Below are 20,562 nucleotides of genomic sequence, written 5' to 3'. Positions count from 1 at the left end.
AACTGGGCAAGGCAAACTCTGCAACTTGCTACTGAACCTTTACTTAGATGTGGACAGAAAGCTGAAGCCTGGAGCTGACCATCTATATGGCTGACCAGAGCCTCCTACGTCTTTTTTATTTTTCTTCTTTTTTTTTGGAGACCTTTATAAACAAAGGTCAAGAGAAAACAGCCTGCGTTACCCTACTTGTTACTGGACCTGATGCCCACATGCTGTTACTGGCTCAGTCCAGCCTTTCAAAGAACAAAAAACTGAGCAGCACGTCACCCATCAAAACACAGACACGTGGAATAGCCGGTTGAATGGCTTTTGGAGGAGACTGCTCCCAAGCATGCCACAGCAGCAACCTCTCGCACATGGGTGGCTCCCCTCTGTTGGCATCATTCGCACTGCAGCCACAGGGTATTGGTATAAACATGCAATGTCTGGCTGGTGGCTCAGGACAGTTCTCCTGGCAGCATGCCCAGGAGCATCTAAGGTTAAAGCCCCTCCTGTGCCCACAGCAAAGGGCCTGTATTTAAGCAAGGCACCTTTTGCTGTCAGGGAAGCAGCACCAAGGGAGGCGCCCACCCTCATGCACCCAGCAGGAACTCCAGGGCCACGGCAGCAGAGCCCCCTGCCAGCCTGCAGCACCTCACCTCAGCAGCTGACCAGCATTTGGAGCTAGAAAACCAAGAGCATGGTGAAGTCGTGTGTGCACACAGACGTGTCCACTGACAGGACCTGAGGAACTGAAGTTCTGCCTTGGCCATTAGCCCATTTCAGCAGTTAATGCTTCCCAGCTTGTCCTTTAAGCTGTGAAGCTATTACCAAGTGTCAATAAATGTTGGTGTTGATTCAGAGAGCTGATCACTGATGTAAGGCTAACAATATTCGGGAGTGCATTACTGCAGGCCCATGGGTCCCTGTTTAGGAAGTTCCTAATCTGAAAAATTGTTACTTTACTTTCCTTGTCCTGGCAACAAGACCAAGAAATTTAGAATAGGAGAACTCCAGACACACTCCTGAGATTTCTATTGCAGATACTGAAATTATTGCACAGGCTTTGTCTGATGGTGCAGAGCTTGCAACTAAGAAAATACAGGAATATATATATATATACACACACACATACCACTTTGCACTGCACTGACTTTGCCTTAGTTTGTCTAAAGTTACAGTCATTTCCTCTATTAGCATCAATTAATTTCAGTATTAGCACTGCTTGGTAACTCTTATCTCAATAACTAACTGAACATTACAATCGCCATTAATGGAGAATGTTTTAGGAACTGACACTGAAGAAAAACAGAACAAATGCTCTTCAACAAAAGCCAATTTATTTCATAGCAGACAGACTACATTCAGTACAGTTCTGTTTTTAACATCAACATGTCCTAGGTTAAACTTAACAAATCTTAATGCAGTGACTTGTATCAAGATGTACTTTGTCCTCCTGCCCCAATAAAATCACTCTGGCAGTACTTTTGGTCATATCATTGATCAAAACGGTTACTCTACTTTCTCCTGCATTCTCATTCAGTTTCTTTCTCACATCATCTACTGACAATTTATGTGGTGTCATTACACCTTTTACGTATCAGGATTTCTAGAAGTAGGAAGAACACAGACATTTCAAATATCCGGGTACCTAGGCAAGCATAGCTGAATAAATTTAATCCAGACATTATAAACGCGACGCTCTAAGTGTTAAAACCCCTTATCTCCTGAGCCACATAATAACAACACTTTGTATCAATGAATAAGTTATTTATATTCCGTACAAAGAGATTGAGATAAGATGCGTAGATAAACACCAAGCATTAATAGCTGTCAAAAATACAGATGTAAACTAAGATATCTAAAATATGACAATCAAATCACAAACCAAACTAGTGAAAGAGTAACCTTAAAAAAAAAAAGATTTCAGAACATTGTGATACCCTCTTTTCTAAGTTCAAAGCGAAGGTATTAAAAACAACATTCATTATTTCAGCTGTTGCACAGCTTTCTAGAGGTTAATACTGTGTGCATGTCATATTTTGATTATGTTTAAATACTTTAAAACAGAGGTTTTTCTTTTCTTTTCTTTTCTTTTCTTTTTTTTCCCCAAGAGCATGCCCAAATGATTTGAACACATTCACTAAATTGCATGGTTTCACAACAGCAATTTTATCATCATTAATTTAGCAGAACCTGGTGCCTTTCCATTCACAAACTTAGATTCTAAAATCTCAAATTCATAAATATTAATATTTTAAATATTTAATTTTACATGAATATTGGGTACTTTTAGCATTTTTCTTCCTGTTTCCAGGTATTAGTTTGATAAGGAAAACATTTTTACATCACAATCTTGTCTGATACTGGCTGGACACCACAGTAGCCTACAATCTTTAAGACTCATTATTTTAAAACCTACTTACTAAAGCAAAACAAAACAAACTTAATGGAAGAGTTTTACACCAGGGCTCACCTGTAAAAGTTAAATAATCTGAGCTGTTAGTTGTTTAGTGAGTCTGATTATTTTAAATTAACGCTCATCAGTTTTTACATTCATCAAGCTTTACAACATCCTGATGCTGCCTGTAATGTTGACAGGTTAAGTAGAACTTGAGAGCCCTTCAGAAAATTCAACTTCTCATCAAGGTAGAGATTTAAATATGACTATTAGTTGTTTGAACTTCAGAAATAATTAGGAAGATTTAATGTATCATCTCTTCATACATACACACTGCGAAGTTTACTTCTGTATGCAACTGATACTTCATTAGTGCTTGCTTATTTCAGCCCTCTGATTTAGGATGCCACAGCCGTTCGGATTTTTGCGCACTTTTTCTTCAGGTTGGACCACCTCCTGCAGAGCTTTCTCCGTAACTAGCTGTCCAGCTGAAGGTTTCGGTAGGGTCATCTGGAGCGCGCACCAGAGAGTTGTACGTGCTTTACGTGTTGCTACACTCATCTCTTTAATTGCCAGAGCAAGAGCAAAAACATCTGTGAGGGTGAAAGGTATTTTAATCTTTATTACAGAGTTAATCAGCAAGCATTACTGGAATTAGTTCACCCTGGTGCTGACAAAAAGAGCAATACCCTTTAGGCCCTTTTTTAGTCTCATTTTGTGTCTTTTCCTTTAGGCCCCAATAAAAGGTATATGGAATTCAGGTACTTCTTTTGTCAAAATTCCTACTTAGCTCTCATCTATTATTAAGAGCACCTAAAGCCTTGCAGTCACCTCAGTGTTTGAAAGCATTCCATGTACACACACATACTGAAGGCGTCCTCCCCAAGCTCATTGCTGATTATTCCCAGTGACCTCTTCAAATTAACGCACTGGATCCTTTGCCCATCTTGCCTAATAAATCAGGCAAGACAACTGAAGGGATAGCTCATTTACAGCATTTTATTAGATCATGTTCGGCAAAAATGTGACAAAACCCACCACTTTAAGATAAAACGAAGCAGAGGTGGTGCAATGGTCCGTCTATTTAACAGCTCATTGCTTACAACAATTACTTAATGGGTAGATAATTATTTGATTTCAGTTCCAGCCTCTGTGAGGAAACAAATGCAATCACCTCTTCTAGGCACCTTAATCTTCAGTCAGAACTTGCATGTTATTTTGAGATAGGGGCACACTCCTGTTAGAGCTGGTTAACACCCCACTGCCTATTGGAATGCACACAAGGCACGTGAGTACTTGCCATCCCTTGTCAACACTTCCACGGGGTTTGGAAGAAGCGGAAGACTAAGATTTAAGATCTGCTCCTCCAAGCGCTGATGCTCAGTAACCATGACTGCAGCTTCATTCTGCTGCGAAAAGCTGGCACCTACCTTCAACTAATATTCTTGGACTCACTGTTCTGGGTGAAAGCATCTCTCTCGGAGATATGAAGGGTACCTCAGAAAAGGACAGAATATAAAGGCCCAACTTCACTGCCTCACCAGCTCGTCTGGCTCTCACTCAACGGGCTGATTTCTGTGAAACCCGTTCTGAGACATCTCTCTCCTGCACAGTGACCACTGGTTCCTATATAGTTAACAGTCTAAGTAGCTCAAAGGAGTGATACCAGAAAGTTGATGTAGGTAACTGTGAAGAATCACAGATGAAATACACTCTTCCAACACAAGTGTCAGCCACCCAAAGAACTCTGAAAGGCAATACTGGAAGGATAGCTCTGGAGAAATCAAGGACAGAATACAGAATGGGAGGATTTATTGACTCTTGAATTTTCAAAATTCCAAGTTTTCACACCAAACTTCGTGAAATCGAGAACAGACCACAGGAATGGTATCAATCTGGACTGCCTAGAAGAAGCTAAGAAACAAGTGACACTCAGATAAACGCGCATCTCAAAGCGGTAAGATAGGGTTGGTATTTGGTCACTACCAGGTAAGAAGGAAAAATCCCAGAGGAATAAGGAAGAGTTGTTTTACAGTCTTTGGCTGAATGCAGTGACAGAGTTACAGACATTAAAAGGTCTTTTCCCCCCTACACCAACCAACCAACCAACAAAACACCCAAAAAACTGTAACATCTAGATTCTTCTGAGAGATCTTGAACAGTGCATCTGGGGCAATCTCAAAACAGAGGTATGGTCACAGATGGCTCTGAATGCTGCACTGAAAGCTTTGATTGCTGTTCTGGGTGACAGATGGCACTCAGTATAAACCCCTTTCTCATCACTTCTTCCAGAACTTCATTTCAGTGGTCACGAACATTTACAAACAACTGCCAGAGATACCTTGTACAGTTCTGCAACTCTAGTGTGTAAAAGCAGAATTTTTCAGACTCATGTAGCGGCAGATAAGGGGCAGCTCAGCTCCACCTGCTTCCTACTGAAGTAAATCCGTGTTGCAACAGAAGTGAAGTAGCTGGGAGAAGAAAATATTATAGTTCTGGAATACTGGACGCAATAGATAGGTTCTGCCTTGCAAGATACTTCATATCCTATCAGATGGAATAGAAAGGTGCAGTAGAAACAAGGTGGAGCTGGGGGAGACCTTTTCTCAAACAAAACAAACCTCACTTAAGAAGAAAGCCCTGCCACAGAGAGGAGATACACAGCTTCAAGTGTTTTCCTCAAGGCTTTCCCAGACATGCCACAAATGCAGTTACTAGATTGAATATCCTACTGTGTGAAAGTCTCCCCAGTCGCCATAACACGCTAACATGTTAGAGACAGCCAGCAGGGAGGAGACGTAGGCACAGAAATTGCGACCCATCTCGTTCAGCCATCAGATCCCATTGTGCAAACCCCACTTCTTCCTCTACCGGGGAACTGATCTTGAGGACATCTTGTCTTTGCCAGTCTACTCGGTTCCAAAGAGCTTGCTGATCTGGGTAAGGAGCCAACACCAGTCATTTGAACGGGCTTAAAGAAAAAAGTGATGTGACCTTCAAGGTAAAGAGAGATGAGAATGATTGTGAAGAGGTGGAAAGGAAAACTGCGGTAGCGCGTCTTCCGGAGCAACGCTGAGAATTGCAGAACTGCATGATGGGACACACAAAAGGCATAAAGTAATCCGGATAATTCAGTTTGGAAAGCGAGGCAGGAAATGAACAGAGCAGTCGCAGAAATGTAGCAAAGCTCCAATACAAAGCCATAAAGCAGAGCATTACAGGTGGCAGGACTTTAATCTGACACACCTCGGGAACAAGAGAAGAGAACCTGCCATTCTGCCTGGGTACTAGTGGAAGATTAAGCTGAATATTCTGCATATTTTGGATGCCATAAAAACATTCTGAGCAATGTGTCATTGTATATTCATCCAAAACATTACTTGCATTTTATGTCAGTCTACGACAGAAATGCTTAAAGAGGGAATCCATTCCTAACTCAAGGCCATCCTGGTCTCTTTTCACAGATTCAACATTCAGATTCAAGGAAGTTGTACACAGAAACACAGACAGGACTAGAAGGGTGATGGTAGGGGGACTATGAGGGACTGGAAGAAGGAAGAGGCAATAGCTTAATATCCTCTCCAATGCCAAGCTGCGTTACATAAAAAACTCACTGCCTTTTATTAGTTGCTAGTTTATTAATTGAATAAATGCAACCATAACTGATTTCAACCATTTGCCTCTAAAACCCAGTGTTTGACCGTGTCCTCTCAAAACCATCATTTAGAAACCAGTCTGCCTCTCTCAAAGCTGAAAAATAATTTAAGATTGTAATTTATTTTAAAATGAAATAAAACTGTAATATAAAAACCTTCACAAATTTTAATGCAGACTTGCAATACTTGTGGAATTTTTCAGTTGCCTTATCGATGTAAGCATAGTTATACCTCTGTCATCTTGGCATCTGGGAGCTCCTTGCCTCTGTCGATTCGAAGCATTTACAATTTCATCTTTTCTACGTGACTGCACTACATGAATTACCTCCAGATGTTTATCAAGAGCAGTAGAAATGTTAGCATGAAGAGGAGAACTGCGAAGGCGCTCCATTTTTCCCAGCAAAGTCACAACCTAATGAACATTTCACACGTTACAAGAGTTCACGCTGTACTCACCAAGACTTACATGAAAATTAACCAGAGTAGGAAGAAAAGCTTAACAATAACCATTATTTTCCTTTGAGAACAGTTCATAAAGTTATAATTGAAGTAGTTAAACTCTTACCTGGGATTTTTTCTTCTCCAAAAAAAAAGCTGTAAAATACATGGGTGTGCACACGGTAACAGCAAAACCTACAATAACCAAGTATTAGGACACCTGCTTTCTCGTTAACCATGGATATATCCAACTTTGAGACAGCTCTGTAATGGGAGGTGGTTCCGTGACAACATGCCCTCTTCTGAAACACGATCACCATGGCCTTACTTTAAGTCAGCAATGCTGCAGCTACCTGGGTCAACACCAGTCCCAAGACTGGCCAGTTTTCACCCAGATGACCTCCTTGTGCCAGCGCAAAGCAAATGGCAACACGGGAGAGCAGCAGTCCCAATTCCGACTGGCTAAAGCCAGCTGTGGAACCACTGCCTGAGGATGGGTCCTCAACACCAAAGGAGTTCTTTCAGAGAATACCAAGCACAAGCAGCATCCAAAAATCATTGTTTTTTTTCAGTCAGTTGGAAACCTGCGTCTTTGCTGCCTTGTTTACAACCGTCACATTACTATGGATTTTCCCTGGGTGAGTGGTTCACAGACCTCTGCAGAAACAGAACACAGAATTCCAAAGCTGTCATGCTTACAGGACAATGGCTACGCTTGATGATCTATAAAGAAATCTGATGATTAATGGTCATCCACAGGTTAGAAAATGCCAGGGGCTGGGAGCACAGTGCAAAGCCAAGTTCTTGATGTTTCCTTGCAACAGGACTGTAGGCTTTCCTAAGAAAAGGAACAAGCCCTGAGTTTGTAGGATGTAACAGTGGGAAACAAAAGCATTTGAATCAGGGCAACTCATCCAACCTGCCCCGAGTACCCTCAGAACAGAGTGTTGGCAAGACAATTATTTTGACAACAGCATCCACCACAGCAGCACAGGGCAGCCTCCTCCTTGCCACGAGGCTCAGTAGTGAGAATCTGGGAAGTAGCAAGGTCCCACCGCCAGAGCAGTCCTGCTCTCCCTTAGGTCATGAAAGCCTTGAAAAAGTGTAGGCAGGAATAAATTATGGTACTGTGACAGCAGCAGCAACCAGTAAACTCAAAAAGTGACAATCTACATTAAAAAAAAAAAAGCGAAGGAAGCAAGGAGAACTTCACATAACCAGCTGAGGAATCAGTCACTAGGAAAGGAAACGGAAGTTGTTACGACTGTTTGAAAATCACTAGAATTGTTTCTGAAGAAAAAGACAAATCTTAAGGAGTGGCATAGCAGGATTATATAAGCAAGTGAAACGACGTAAGATGACGCTGACAGTCATTTCCCAGTCTCACTTAGAGTATCTGATGGTTGGATTTGATGATCTTGAAGGTCTTCCGATCTGAATGATTCTATGTGCTACTCTTAAGTCCAGATCCACAGGAGGAATTAGGATCTGCAAGTCTCATTTTTTCAGGTACCACAACCTTGTCTAACAGGATCACAGTGGTGCGTTATATGTCTCCCTTCTTTACACTATGCCTGCGTGCCACGTGTCTAAAATCAAAGTCCACAAAGTCATCAAAACCGGGCTGCCCCAGCAACCCAAGGAGAACCACTGAATGCTCAAATGCTCCAATTCCCACCCCCTCACATTTTTCAGAAGTTCCTTCTGAACTCCAAAGAGAAATTTGCTCCCACTTGCGACTCAGAGGCATTCCTTAAGCCTGCCCTCTCTTGTAAAGCACAACCAATACCCTTCGACTGTCACAGGGCCTGCTGAGTAATTCAAGTCCCCCAGTGGGAACAGCAGACAGCCAGCAGCAGTGTTGAGGCTGACCGCTTGCGTGGCACACTCGCAGGGAAACAGCCAGCACCGCACTGACTCTCCAGTTCAGAGGTGAGAACACAGCACAGAGTAAGGACTGAAGTTTTGATGCCTGTTTGTCACAAAACGACGTCTGTGGATGAGGGACTACGATGCTTTACCAAGCCCATACAGATAACCTCACGATTAGAAATAAGTTCATATTTACTGTCTCTGGCAAAAATCATTGTTAGTCCAGAACAGAGGCTTCACCAGGATAGACTGAAGGTCCAGGCTCCAAGTATCCCCCAGCGGGATGGCTATGGCATTCTCCAGTTACAAAAGAGCTGCAGATTTACATTTCCCCAAGCACAAAGGAGATGAGAGTCTGTAGAGGGTTGATTCTGGTTTAAAGTGTTTTTAATAGCTACTGATGGCACAGTGAAGGAAGCTATTGTCACTTCTCCTACAGCTATTGTTCTGGAACTGAGAGCAACTGCAAGTGGAAATCTCAAATGAGAAATTCAAAGTCTTTGACCACCAAGAGGATTTAACTGAATGCTCCACACTCTGAAGAGCTAATCCCAGATCCAGCCAACTCAGCTTCCACTTGAACCTTTGTGCCAATGTTTCTCTTTGGCTGTCACTCAGCTTTTTGATGTTGGAATCCAGGTTAAACAGCCCTACTGTGCTTTCGAGCATCCTTGCAACTACTTTTTAGCTGCCATCTACCAAGCATTTGTGGTTCTTCACCCTGAAGTTTGATTCCTCAAATGGCTGGGCATGATTAAGTCCTATTTCAGACAGTCTTAAAGTAGTAGGACAGGGACAGGCAAGCCTTCTCAAAATAAGGAGGTAACTTTATAACATTGCTCTTTTGGGGTTCACAAAACAGTAGTTTAAAACGCATCCACTAAGACTTCAGCCTATCAACACATCTTGTACTATTCACTCTACTCAGAGGTATGAACAAAACTGGGCAGTTGCAGAAAACTGATTTCAGCAGGCTGTGAGCAAACACAGCTCCGTGGCTCATTTTTACCTGTGCAAGACTGGTGAGACTGCGCCTTAGCACTGCTGCCTCAGCAGTAGCTCAACTCAGTTGCATCGGTTCCTCCAAAACCAGCATTTTTCAGAACAACAGCCACCTCCTTTAATCTCATGTCCCTCAGCAGGGACAAGCTGCAGTCTCTCTGCTTTCAGCCCACATTTCTCTTCCTTCTGCAGCATGGGCAGCCTGGCTCCGGCCTCTCTGCCTCAGAACAGCTGGATCAGGCCGTCGCTGTTCTGTTGGCAGGGCGCAGATCGGCGCTGTGTGTGTCTGTCTCCTCCCTCTGGTCTCCCTCGCAGAATTCGGCTCAGGCTGCTGCCTCACAAAGCAGCACGACGCTGCACACTGGCACCATCGTTTGGCCACAGAGCCACACGCAGCCCCAACAACAACTGTCTCATTTACAGGTTGTGGCTGTTTGGCTTAAGAAGCAAATTAATAATGTAGAAATTCAGTCTGAAGTTGCATCAAATAAACATTCTGCACTAACAAATACACAAGACTCTTAAGAAAATATGTCAATGTCTTATAAACGTTAATAAACACCTGCTTTTTTCACAAGTGCTTCCTCTTTATAGTGTCCAAATCCACAACAAACATTTTTCTGCTGAGAAGGGGCAAAAGAGGTGTTCAAAACAGAAGAGCTCAAAATGCAGGCACATCTCAGAGCCATCCAAGCAGTTTGGCTGGATTAGATTGATTTCTGGCATGGCACGCACGCTTTTGAACTGGAAAACACACCTGACATGTACACAGGTAAATGTGAGCCTCAGCTACTCAGTGGGTTCTCTGCTAACAGAGCATTGAACCTGGAGCTGTAAAAATTCTAGCTGTGCCTGCTGAAGCATTATTCTGTGCACAGCCTTTAAGAACAAAGCTATTTGGAGAAAAGCTGCTCTGATAAATTTACATATCTTACGCTGTACTCTAAGATCTATGTGATAAGTACAACAGGTTTTTTTAATCTTTCTACAACTCACTCTGGCTTGTTCACGTAGCTGATCCACAATTAAGCGATCAACTCTTGATGGGTTTGATGTCAGCCTTGGAATTGGGGTGTTGTTAGTACTGGAAACTTTTTTCCCTGGGTAATTCTTAGCAAGAGCTGATTCAGTCTGCAGAAAAACAAAAGATAACTCCCTAAGAATGTAAGTTGTGAGGTGTGCTTTATTATAGAAGCAAGAACTGTGAGATGCATGGTATTTTTCCCTGGGGTTTTGGATTTTCTGAAGTAGGTAATGCAGATTCAGACACTCGGGATTTAACCATTCGGTGTGACAATCACCTGCGTTCAATGAACAACCAGTTTACTCAAAGCAGTTCAAATAGAGTAATTACGACAAGATAACATGTGGTGTATATATATGGCACGCAGAAGTGCCACGTCTTCTCACTCTGATTACAGCCTGTATATTTTTTTTTTCTACAAATAACATGGACTCAAGCAAGAACTACAAGGCAAACGGGTATAGACCTCATCCAAAAAAATTGCCTCAGTCAGCAATTATCCTACATTTTGTACAGTTTGGTCAAATTGCACGAAGCATAGGCTTTGTTGTTGTTGCTGTATGTCAAATCAAATGTTATTTACCTGTAAGAAAATTACTCTGAAAACTGACTGCAAAATTTCAAATTTCAATCTCATTCAGTTCAGTACTATGTCACTCTGGGACACCTGTAACAACAGAGACCTAACTAAATCTGTTTTAAAGCTGCCTTTCTTACATAGTTTGGTGGTGGTCCAGGCAAAACTGCAGCCTCATTTTCTCCAGTCCCCACGTACTTCTCAGCATGCACCTTTCAACTCTTTCTCTTTTGCATTTTCCATGCAAACAGACACCAACCCCATTTCCCTCTAACCTCTCTATTCAAAGCAACAACTGGCTTTTGTCATGAACTGCTTTGCAAAAATCTACGTTACATCCCCATTAAATTTATTTTATTGGCCTGGGACAACAGTCCCAGTAGTTCTGCGGAGAAGGTAACAACCAAATGGCCAGCCCCCACTACTCCCTGGTTACATTGGTCACAATTTCCACAGAGAAAATGATGGTTCCAGATTGATTCTGAATTTCCGTACCAGCTAAGCTGGAGGAATTAAGATAGCTTTTACATTTAACAATGGGAGCCTGAGGCACTTGTGCTGATTACCAGAAAGGGCAACTGCCTTAAGTAGGGAAACTGCTTCCTACAGAATTGTCTGAAGCTTTTTAGTTTAAGTGCTTTAATGTTACTGTTTCTTCAGTTTCTGGAGGGAAAAATAAATAAATAAATAAATAAACAAACAAACAAAAAATCACTTCCCACAATATACGTTAGGTTTTAAACATCAGGGAAGCAGGAAGTGAGAAGAACCCCTTGAAAGAACTGTAATCCTTGAAAGGATTGACATTTAGTCCTAATTCAAAGTATAATTAATGTATTTGCCTTGCAAATTTCCAGATGCATTGTTTCTTGTGCTAGAGTGTATTTTTTTTTCCGTCATACAACAAACCTTTCCCTGATCCCCAAACAGAAACTGAAAATGCCACTAAATTCCCGCTCCAAGTGTAACATGCAGTTCAACATTGGGTATGCTCCAAAGCAGGCTATAAACCTTCAAAACTTCTGAATTCACTCTCAAATATATACGGAAGGAAAATCTTTAAGTGTTTCAACTCAACAATGAGAACTACCCATGTTCTCTAACGGGTATGAGTATGATGAGATCTAAATTAAATCTGTGCTATGGCATATTAACATACATACTCTTTTTTTTCTTTACCTTCTTTCTTTCTTTTTCCAAAGCTCTCCACTGTTCATAACACTCTTCTAGTCTAAGATGGAGCTCACTAGCAGGCCCACTACGGGTTTTAACTTGCCTTTGAAATCCAAATGCTGGTACAAAACCAGAAAAAGAGCTGTCACCATACATCATATCATTAAAGTAAGGATAGAAGCGATTAAAATCATCACAGAACAAGTCGTAAGACTCCATCAGAGGGACAACTGAATGGCCAAATGGACGAGCTGATCTCAGGGGGAATGCGCTTGAACCAAGCTGTGGATTACGTCTCAAGTCACCCATCATGCAATTGCTGGGAAAGCTGGAGGCCTGTAGGCGAGTCACATGGCTGATAGCATTACTGTCTCCGCTTCCCTGCCTGAGACTAAACTGCCCCTGAGACTCCACTGAATCTTGGTACACGTTCTGCAACAAACCGTCTGCATGTTTTTGTCCTTCCAGATCATAATGTCCACTCTGTGGCTTCAACTGAAAACAGTGTTTGTTCAGATTTTCAATGATCCCGAACTGCTGAGCTGAGTAATTTTCACAGAATCCATTTGGCTGCTTTAATTTCTTGTCACTCAGATAGTCAATGAGATTCTCTTCTTCAGACTTTACCAGCGCTTCCACATAAGAAGCAGACTGAGCTCGTTCTGAAGCGTTATAACCAAAATCAAGACTTGAAAAAAACGAAGGATTATCTTGACAGTACTTATGAAATAAATTACTATTTAAAGGGAAGGTTGAAGACGATAACGGAAAAGAATCATTAGGATGACTGATTTTTTTTGGAAAAGCAGATAAATGATTATTTAGTTTCACCAAAGGACCTGGGCTCTGAAATGGGACAGAAGCAGTGGTTTTGCTTTGAATGTTCATCCAAGTTGGCCTTGCATTAGTACCTGCTGAAGTGTTTGCTGAGTTTGGTAGTAAAGGAATTGATTTACAGTATTCAGAATTCTGAAGATCAGACTTGGAAATCTGCTGCTTATCTACACCATTTGCACAGTCGCTATTTCCTGGACAAGCTGCAAGAGATTTTAGTCCATAGTCAAATTTTTGTCCCAGATCAGTGCAGAACGAAGGCTCACTGGAAAACTGTTTTTCTGATAGAAGTCCTGCAGCCTTGGGAAATGTAAAGTTTTGCTGATCTGGAATTGTATCTTCTATTTTTTTCTGAGTACCTGATTTAACTTGAAATAATTTAGTATAGGGTTCCGTGTCCAGAGATAATGCCTGAGTTGTTCCATTTACTAACTTCTTATTTTCTTGGAGGCTACAATTGGTGCTCTTGTTAGGCTTTGCTTTACTAGAATGAGAATACTCGGTGTATCTACTGTAATCTGCACTTTCGTTGTATCTTTGAAACTGTGGAAGAAGTGTTTCTGCCCGCTTTTGGTGCAACTGCACATCTGTTCCTTTGGGACAGACCTTCTCTCTTCCATAGGAGTAAGCTTCAGCTCCTGAGTCTTTAATTTCTTCTAAATACCCAACTGGAGGTGTAAAGGTGTTCTTTATATATGGATAGTTCTGATATATGGGTGTTGTCTTAATATTCTCACTAGTCTGCATGTTGCAACAGTTGACATGCTCATTTTTAGGAGAGTATAACCATTGCTCTTCAAGGTCTATACCAGTAAACCCGTGATAACATTCATCTACTTTTTGTTGTGATGTAAGATTACCACTTTGCAAGTACTGTTTTTCAGCAGCAGATGTGGATTCACTACTATAAAAACCCTGTTGCGAGACAGCTGCAACAACTGGTCTTTTAGTTTCTGACAAGTCATGGTGGTCTGCGATTCTGGTTGCATTCAAGGGCCATACTGACTTTAAACTGGAAGAGCAACTCCTTGAAAAACAAGAAATACACAGTTAGATTCTGTCCGTGGTGCTCCTCTTCCATTCTCAAATGCAGGAAAAGGTTTAAGCATCCAATTCTCCCCCAACCATTTATCTTAATTGATTAAAGTATCTCTTTCTCCAACTTCTATCTACTACTGTAACCTGCTCAGCTTCCTGTACCTGGGCTAGACAGCTAATTCTGGCGTGCCTAAACCAACCCGTATAGCTTGGGAGCTATGTACAATGCCTTCAAGCCTCAAGTGATGCGTGCATACCAAATATGTCCAACCAATTCTTTCCAAGTATTTACTATACATTATCTCCAACATAGTCCTGGTGGAGAAACAGGTTAAGATTATCATACTGCTCAAACTACCCACAAGTCTCCAAAGCCATGACTGAGTTCTCCAGACAAAATGCTTCTGTGGATCATCTTGCTTATTGCTTCCGAATCGCCTGTCTTTCCCACTGGCTTACACTGCTTCCTACAGGTAAATCAACTCACTAAAAATAGGTTTCTCAGCAAACTTCCTTTCATTCCACTAATTACCATGGATTAACACAGGAACAAACACAATGTGTCAAGGAAAGCTGTAAACAGGCTAAGTGAAAAATGGAACCGTAGCTGGTTCCAGCCAAATTTGGCAGTACTGAGAACAGAAATCCAGTCAAAACTGGCTAAAGCAAAGGAATTACTAGGTACAGATTTTGATCAAGACTGACTCTCTCTAATGTTTTCCTTCACTTCAGCCACCTAACTCAGCAAACATACAGAAACCAGTAGAGCTGTCTGGGGAAGACAGGAAGGAAGAATGCTGCCTGACTTGGGAACCTTGAGAACTGGGTTTCCTTTCTTATCCCTTAGATCTAGAATGCTCAGATTCAGAAAAAGATGGGATCTGAATTGCTCTGTGTCAAGTTATTGCAACTATCTATGCTTGCTTCCAGCATTAGAACATCGGCATAATCAATATCACACTTAGACATATAAATATTGCTGAAGTGGCACATACATGAAGAAATACTCACTCTTCCATGCTGCCAATTCAAGAGTGTAAAAGAGCACTATTTCTATTTTTGGGTATTCTGTGACTTGAAATTAATTAATAAAGAACCTAAAGCCTGAACCCAATCTTCATCTAAAAAATTAAGCCGAGGCACATACTCAAGGAGATTTATTTTAATACAGCATTTCCAGAAGGCTCATTAAGAACTTATTTTAAAACTTCTAATAAAAGAGTTCCATAAATACCAGAAAGCCAAAAGCTACCAAGCTACTATCACAAGTAAAATACTAGAAGATTAGGGTGAAGGAAAGGAAATTGCAAAGAGTATGAGGACTTGTTTGCTAGCAGCTGACATGAAGATGACAAATAGAAAGCAGATGCAGATCGGTGAGGGTAGTTTTTGTTAGAGGAAGAGAATGACAATAGTTCTCGCACGGCAACCTACTCACCCCTCAGCACAATATGGCTGCGATTTATCTTGTTCTTCCAAGATGTTAGACACTAGACCATATAAATCTGTTTCACTGCCATAATCATTCCTTTCAGTCTGAATTCTGAGAACAAATTGCGTATCAATTAAAATAATTACTTTGTTTAAAATATTTCATTAGATTTAAATCACACAAAACAACAACAAAAATCTATTCCTTCAACACAAATGATCTCTGTCAAAACTGACTACCTGGACTTCACATTAGTCTGGGAGGCGGCAGACTGCTTATTGTCATCTCCATACACAGACCATGGTGCATATAGAAGGGAAGGGTCCGCAGGTGCAGCGTATTCTGATGTTGAAAGGGAAGAGCTGTAGGTCTGAGGTAGGTCTGCATTTTCTTCATTCTGCGTTTTATATACAATAAAAGCATTGATTTTAATGTGAAACACTTGTGATAAATTGTAATGTTAAATCAAATTGTCATTTCATCATTCTACCAGGTTGTAAATGAGTTTACCCCTGGAGTAACTGGATCATGAGAAAACAGCAAACCACGTGTTTGTAGCATTATGTCAAAAAGTACCTTCTGCTACTGGCTACTGCCCGCTGCAGATAAGCATAGAAGTAAAAATTCCAGGCCGTGTCAGCCATAAACTTTATGGCTATGAAATGCAAAATGAAAAGAAATCTAATATACTTAACTATCATGGCGCTTCCTACTGGCCAGACTAATCCTCCTGCTCAACAGGCTGGTTTATGTGAACGCTTGGACTCTATGGCACATCACTCAAATACCTGTTGCAAGATCTAGGCTCCTCCTTTTTCGCAGTTTTCTTTAGAATAGTCATTTGTTCTTCACTTTGTTACAAATGTTTATGCTAACAGAAGAACAAAGCACATATCGAAACATTATCTTCCTCAACTCCACTACTTCATCTCTCACATTGACAAGCACTTCGTAGTATCTCCGAATCTTTTTTTTAAATGCTTCATTAGACTCCCTCTAACCTAGTCCTAATCCCCTCCCTTCATCCTTACATTTTGTTGTTTTTGACTTTAACTCTCCTTTCAGTCACAATCTTTTGATTTTGCTCCTGTGACTTTTCATATTTTTAATCCAGGTGAGCTCTGTACCAGCAACTTCAACAACTACTTTTTAGCTCCAGATGTCCCTTTACTCTAAACCCATTTCCTTCTGCTGGCCCTAACCACTCCACATTTCAGCATGCCAGCGGTTAACTCTTCCGTGACTTATTCAGCTAAATTTAGCAGATCTGCAGCTGAAGTCCTAATTTCTCCTCCCACAATGCTTTTTGCTCCCCAGTCTCTCTTGTTGGTTAATGCTACCTCTCACATGTTTATCAGCTTTCTACATTTTTTCACAGCCTGTGTCTTCTGTCACTCTGCCTCTAAAACCACGAAATGTTCAAACGGAACTCATCTGTTGTCATTTCCCTCTTTCCAGTACTGTCAGCCCCACTTCTGTGATGTTTGGGACGAAACAGAAAGTGCAAAATAAACAAAGCAGGTTTATGGGAAGTTCATGAACTATGAAAGTTGAGGAGAGAAGAGGTAGAAGGCCCTGTGCTATTCTGCAGTTATTCTGTTATTCTCAAATTGGAATCTCTCTTAGGGGGAGTTTTCTTGGAACTCTGGGTGCAGTGGGGATGACAGGACAGCTTTCAGAACCTATCCCAACACAGCAGATGGTATCGGGCAAAAGCTGACAACAGAAGTGAGGCAGCAAAAGATGGGATACAGAAGAGAACAGCCTTTATCGTGACTGTACTTCCCTCACTGTCACTGTCCTTCCTGGTGGGCATCACTACCACAGACAGTATGAACAAATCAAACACCGTAATTGGTGTTCTCCAATATAAGAAACTACATTCATAATATTTTTGACTGTTTTGCTTACAAACAACCAAACCTCTTACAAAGATATAAAAAAATGATTTATAATCAACTGAACCTGTGATTTGTAGCAACCATACAATGAGCCAGAGCCCGTCATTACACTACTGAATACATCAGTCAGCCTCCCGCCAGCTTCCGTGCTACTCCAGCAGCGACTGCCACCTCTGCACGCAACTTTAGGCTATGCAAGACAAGGGGAAAAAAACAAAGAGGTAGAAGGACATAGTTATACATACACCTGCGAGTTGTAGATCTTATACCAACTTTAACTTCTCTGACATTTTCACTTACCTGTGGATTCTGCTCATCTGAGTGCTCGAGGAGTTAGCTCTACATAATGTCATTACAACACTTTCAGATTTACTCTTAGATCCAAGTTTGATGCAACAACCACAAGAAATTCACAAGGTGCTTAAAGACAGAGGAGGTGCAGGTAAAGAGGAAACCTGCGTTCTCCGCTGGGCTTCTGAACAGCAAGGGCAGACAAGTTGTCTGGCCATCTATGCACCACGCAACACCTCCCATCTTTAATGATCCTTTCATCACTGCTCGTATCGGATATGTTGTGCTACATAAACGCACGTACACGCTTTTTCAGATTTCAGGAGCTGTAATTTTACTGTAATGCCCACACTGTGAGATACTGAGGAAATGTGCCCCATTCTCTAACTCAGGGAAACAACCTCCACCTAAGAAACCCCCGCCCCACCGCCAAACTGGATGTGCTCAGGAAGAGGCAGCCAGTGGGAGAAGGCAATGAAAACATAACAAAAACTTCAGCTTTTCTTCCCTTTTTCTGAACACTGAGGTACACAACAAAATCAAAATACAACTGGCTTGCTAAAAAAAACACCCTTAGCTCAGAAACACAGAAATGAAGTTATTTGCATAATGTTTAAAATATTACTGGAGCACTAGAATCATAGGCTCATTTAGGTTGGAAAAGACTTTCATGATCACCAAGCCCAACCACCAGCCTGCCCTGCTGAGCCTTATCACTAAAACGTGTCCGTAAGCACCACGTTTAAGAGACATGTGAGACGTTTAAGAGATGGGTTTAAATACCCCCAGGAACAGGGACCCCACCGTTCCCTGGGCAGCCTGTTCAATGCCTCACCACCACTTCTGTGAAGAAATTCATCTTGACATCCCATCTAAACCTCCTCTGGTACAACTTGAGGCTGCTGCCTCACATCCTAGCACTTACCACCTGAGTAAAGAGGCCGGCAGCCACCTCGCTGCCAGCTCCTGTCAGGAGCTACAGACCGCGATGAGGCCTCCCCTCAGCCTCCCATTCCAGACCAAGCAGCCCCAGCTCCCTCAGCTGCTCCTCACAACTCATTTTCCAGTCCCTTCACCAGCTTCGTTGCTCTTCCCTCCATTTGTAATGCTTACTATGTTCAGAAAATGTACAAATTTGACAGTGCTAACATTCTAATATTATTTGGAACTAGCGCTCCTCTCTAAAATGCTTTATCTATAGGTCCATGAGATGAAAATGGGGTGCAGTGTGAGCTTCCTTCTAGCTTACATAGCAATTACACCAATGTATTTTAACACATTGGTTTCTTCAGACTTTACTACTGTGTGAACACACAAAGCCAGAATCAGTGTGAAATATGGTGACTTTTTAATCCAAATTAAACCATGTTTTCTCCTCAGTTATCTCCTCGTCCAGGAGGGTCACCAAGCACTTACTGTGTACTTGCATGGCGTGTCATCTCAGAGAACAAGGGGGCACAGGGACACACATGGGCTCAGGGAGCTCCTACGGACGGGTTACACCTCCCCATCCCCACTCCCAAATTTCCCAAATAAATTTTTACACGGCTCTTTGGAGCTCGGCTTTGCAGCGCCTGTTGCCAGTACCAGCAGCCCGCACCAATCACAGGCGGTGCCCACGGCCAAGCCCCAGCACTGAGGGCACTGAGGGAAGCGGGTTGCTGACAGGAGCCCCACCGGGCCGCAGCGCAGCGCCTCGCCCGCCCCCGGCCCCGCTCCGTTACCGGCACCCCAATTGCCCCGCTGCCTGCTGGGGTTCTGACAGGAGAAGTGCGGCGGCCCGGCCCCCCGGGCCCGCGGCCGGCTCCTCGGGCTCTCCCAGCCGCCTATGCCGCTCGCCTCACCTCCATAGGTGCCCAGCACGGCGCCTCCCGGCCCCCGGCGCTACCGGCCCCCGGCGCGGCCGCCCCCTCCCCGCCCCGCCATGGCGGCTCCTGAAGCCTGAGGCGGCCGTTGGCCTCCGCAGGGGCAACCGCCGGCCCCGCCCCGCGCGCCCGACGCGATTGGCCGGCTCCTGAGGGAGCGGGCCAATGAGGCGCCTCGCGCCTCCCCGCGCCGCGTGAGCTCCACGCGGCTGTTCGGGCGTCGAGAGCCGGCGGCGAGTTACGGGGAAACGGGGCTGGATTTCGATTGGCTCCTGACTGCCAAGGAGTAGCCAATGAGAAATCAGCTCGCTCCGTCCTCCCGCCCGTATCGGCTGCGGGCCGGCCTATGAGGGGCCGCGACGGAATTTTTTACCCGGAGACAGCAGCAGCGGCGTTTGGGCGGCCTCGCACTGCCCCCCCCCTTTCAGGCGCTGCCCCCTGTGGCTGCTCTGTTACGGGCACTGGCAGCAGAGCATTCCCGGGGCCCCCTGCCCGCCCTGGGGGCCCTGCCCCGGGTCGTCGGGTCGGTGTGCAGCCCGCCCAGTGCCCGCTGTGCCGGGCCTAAAAAGAAAACACAAAAAACACGCGTAAAAGCCCTGAAACCAAACGCTGCTTGGTTTTCGCTGCTCAAGCTATTTCTGTGTAATCTAGGGATGCCGTTTTCGCTGCCATAACCGCACGATGACCCTTCTGGATAGGGGCATGAACGTTTTCTTACGACTTGTGAGCTCTCGTTGTGATGCGTCTCTCCCGTTCCCTGCCCAGCTCGCCTCCAGCGCTCCCGCTCCCCTCGGTGCAGCCCGGCCCTGTGCAGGTCCCTGGGACAAGCCTGGCTGCTGCAAAACGCTCTGTGGGGTCCTGATCCTGCCCCCTGCGCCTCCCTAAGCTCAGCAGGGACAGGAGCCAGGGCCTGGGGCAGGCCCTGGCGGAGGCTCTGGAGGGCTTTCCACTGCCCTGCTCAGAGCAGGTTCAGCTCTATGCTCACAGCTCCGCAAGGTGCAGTCCTGGTAACTTGGGAGGCAACTTGTGGCTGGAGCACTGTGCCCAGTGGGTGTCTGGGATCATCTTTGGTCCTGGAC

At 43.5% G+C, this 20,562-nt stretch overlaps 1 protein-coding gene across 8 annotated transcripts; it reads right to left on the bottom strand.

The window, feature by feature from the left end:
• Positions 1-1,300: 1,300 nt before the first annotated feature.
• Positions 1,301-19,677, bottom strand: MEIOC (meiosis specific with coiled-coil domain). 8 transcript variants are annotated; one of them, XM_035347897.1, is made up of 8 exons: positions 19,463-19,677; positions 17,392-17,517; positions 15,666-15,823; positions 15,433-15,537; positions 12,129-13,983; positions 10,345-10,479; positions 6,268-6,448; positions 1,301-2,973 (listed from the first exon to the last, which is right to left on the bottom strand). In XM_035347897.1, the coding sequence occupies exons 1-8, from the start codon at positions 19,466-19,468 to the stop codon at positions 2,750-2,752; spliced, it is 2,790 nt and encodes a 929-aa protein (XP_035203788.1). In that variant the 5' UTR covers positions 19,469-19,677; the 3' UTR covers positions 1,301-2,749. The 8 variants fall into 8 exon arrangements, with proteins under 8 accessions (XP_035203788.1, XP_035203789.1, XP_035203790.1 ...); XM_035347898.1 differs by lacking the exon at positions 19,463-19,677 and adding an exon at positions 17,628-17,647; XM_035347901.1 differs by having other exon boundaries at positions 2,802-2,973; positions 6,362-6,448.
• Between the last annotated feature and the right edge of the window lie 885 nt (positions 19,678-20,562).

The sequence above is a fragment of the Oxyura jamaicensis genome, chromosome 27 (genome assembly GCF_011077185.1).
Source record: "Oxyura jamaicensis isolate SHBP4307 breed ruddy duck chromosome 27, BPBGC_Ojam_1.0, whole genome shotgun sequence".
Lineage (NCBI taxonomy): Eukaryota > Metazoa > Chordata > Aves > Anseriformes > Anatidae > Oxyura > Oxyura jamaicensis.
The sequence above is the reverse complement of the archived record's forward strand: the minus strand, read 5'-3'. Positions and strand labels throughout refer to the sequence as shown.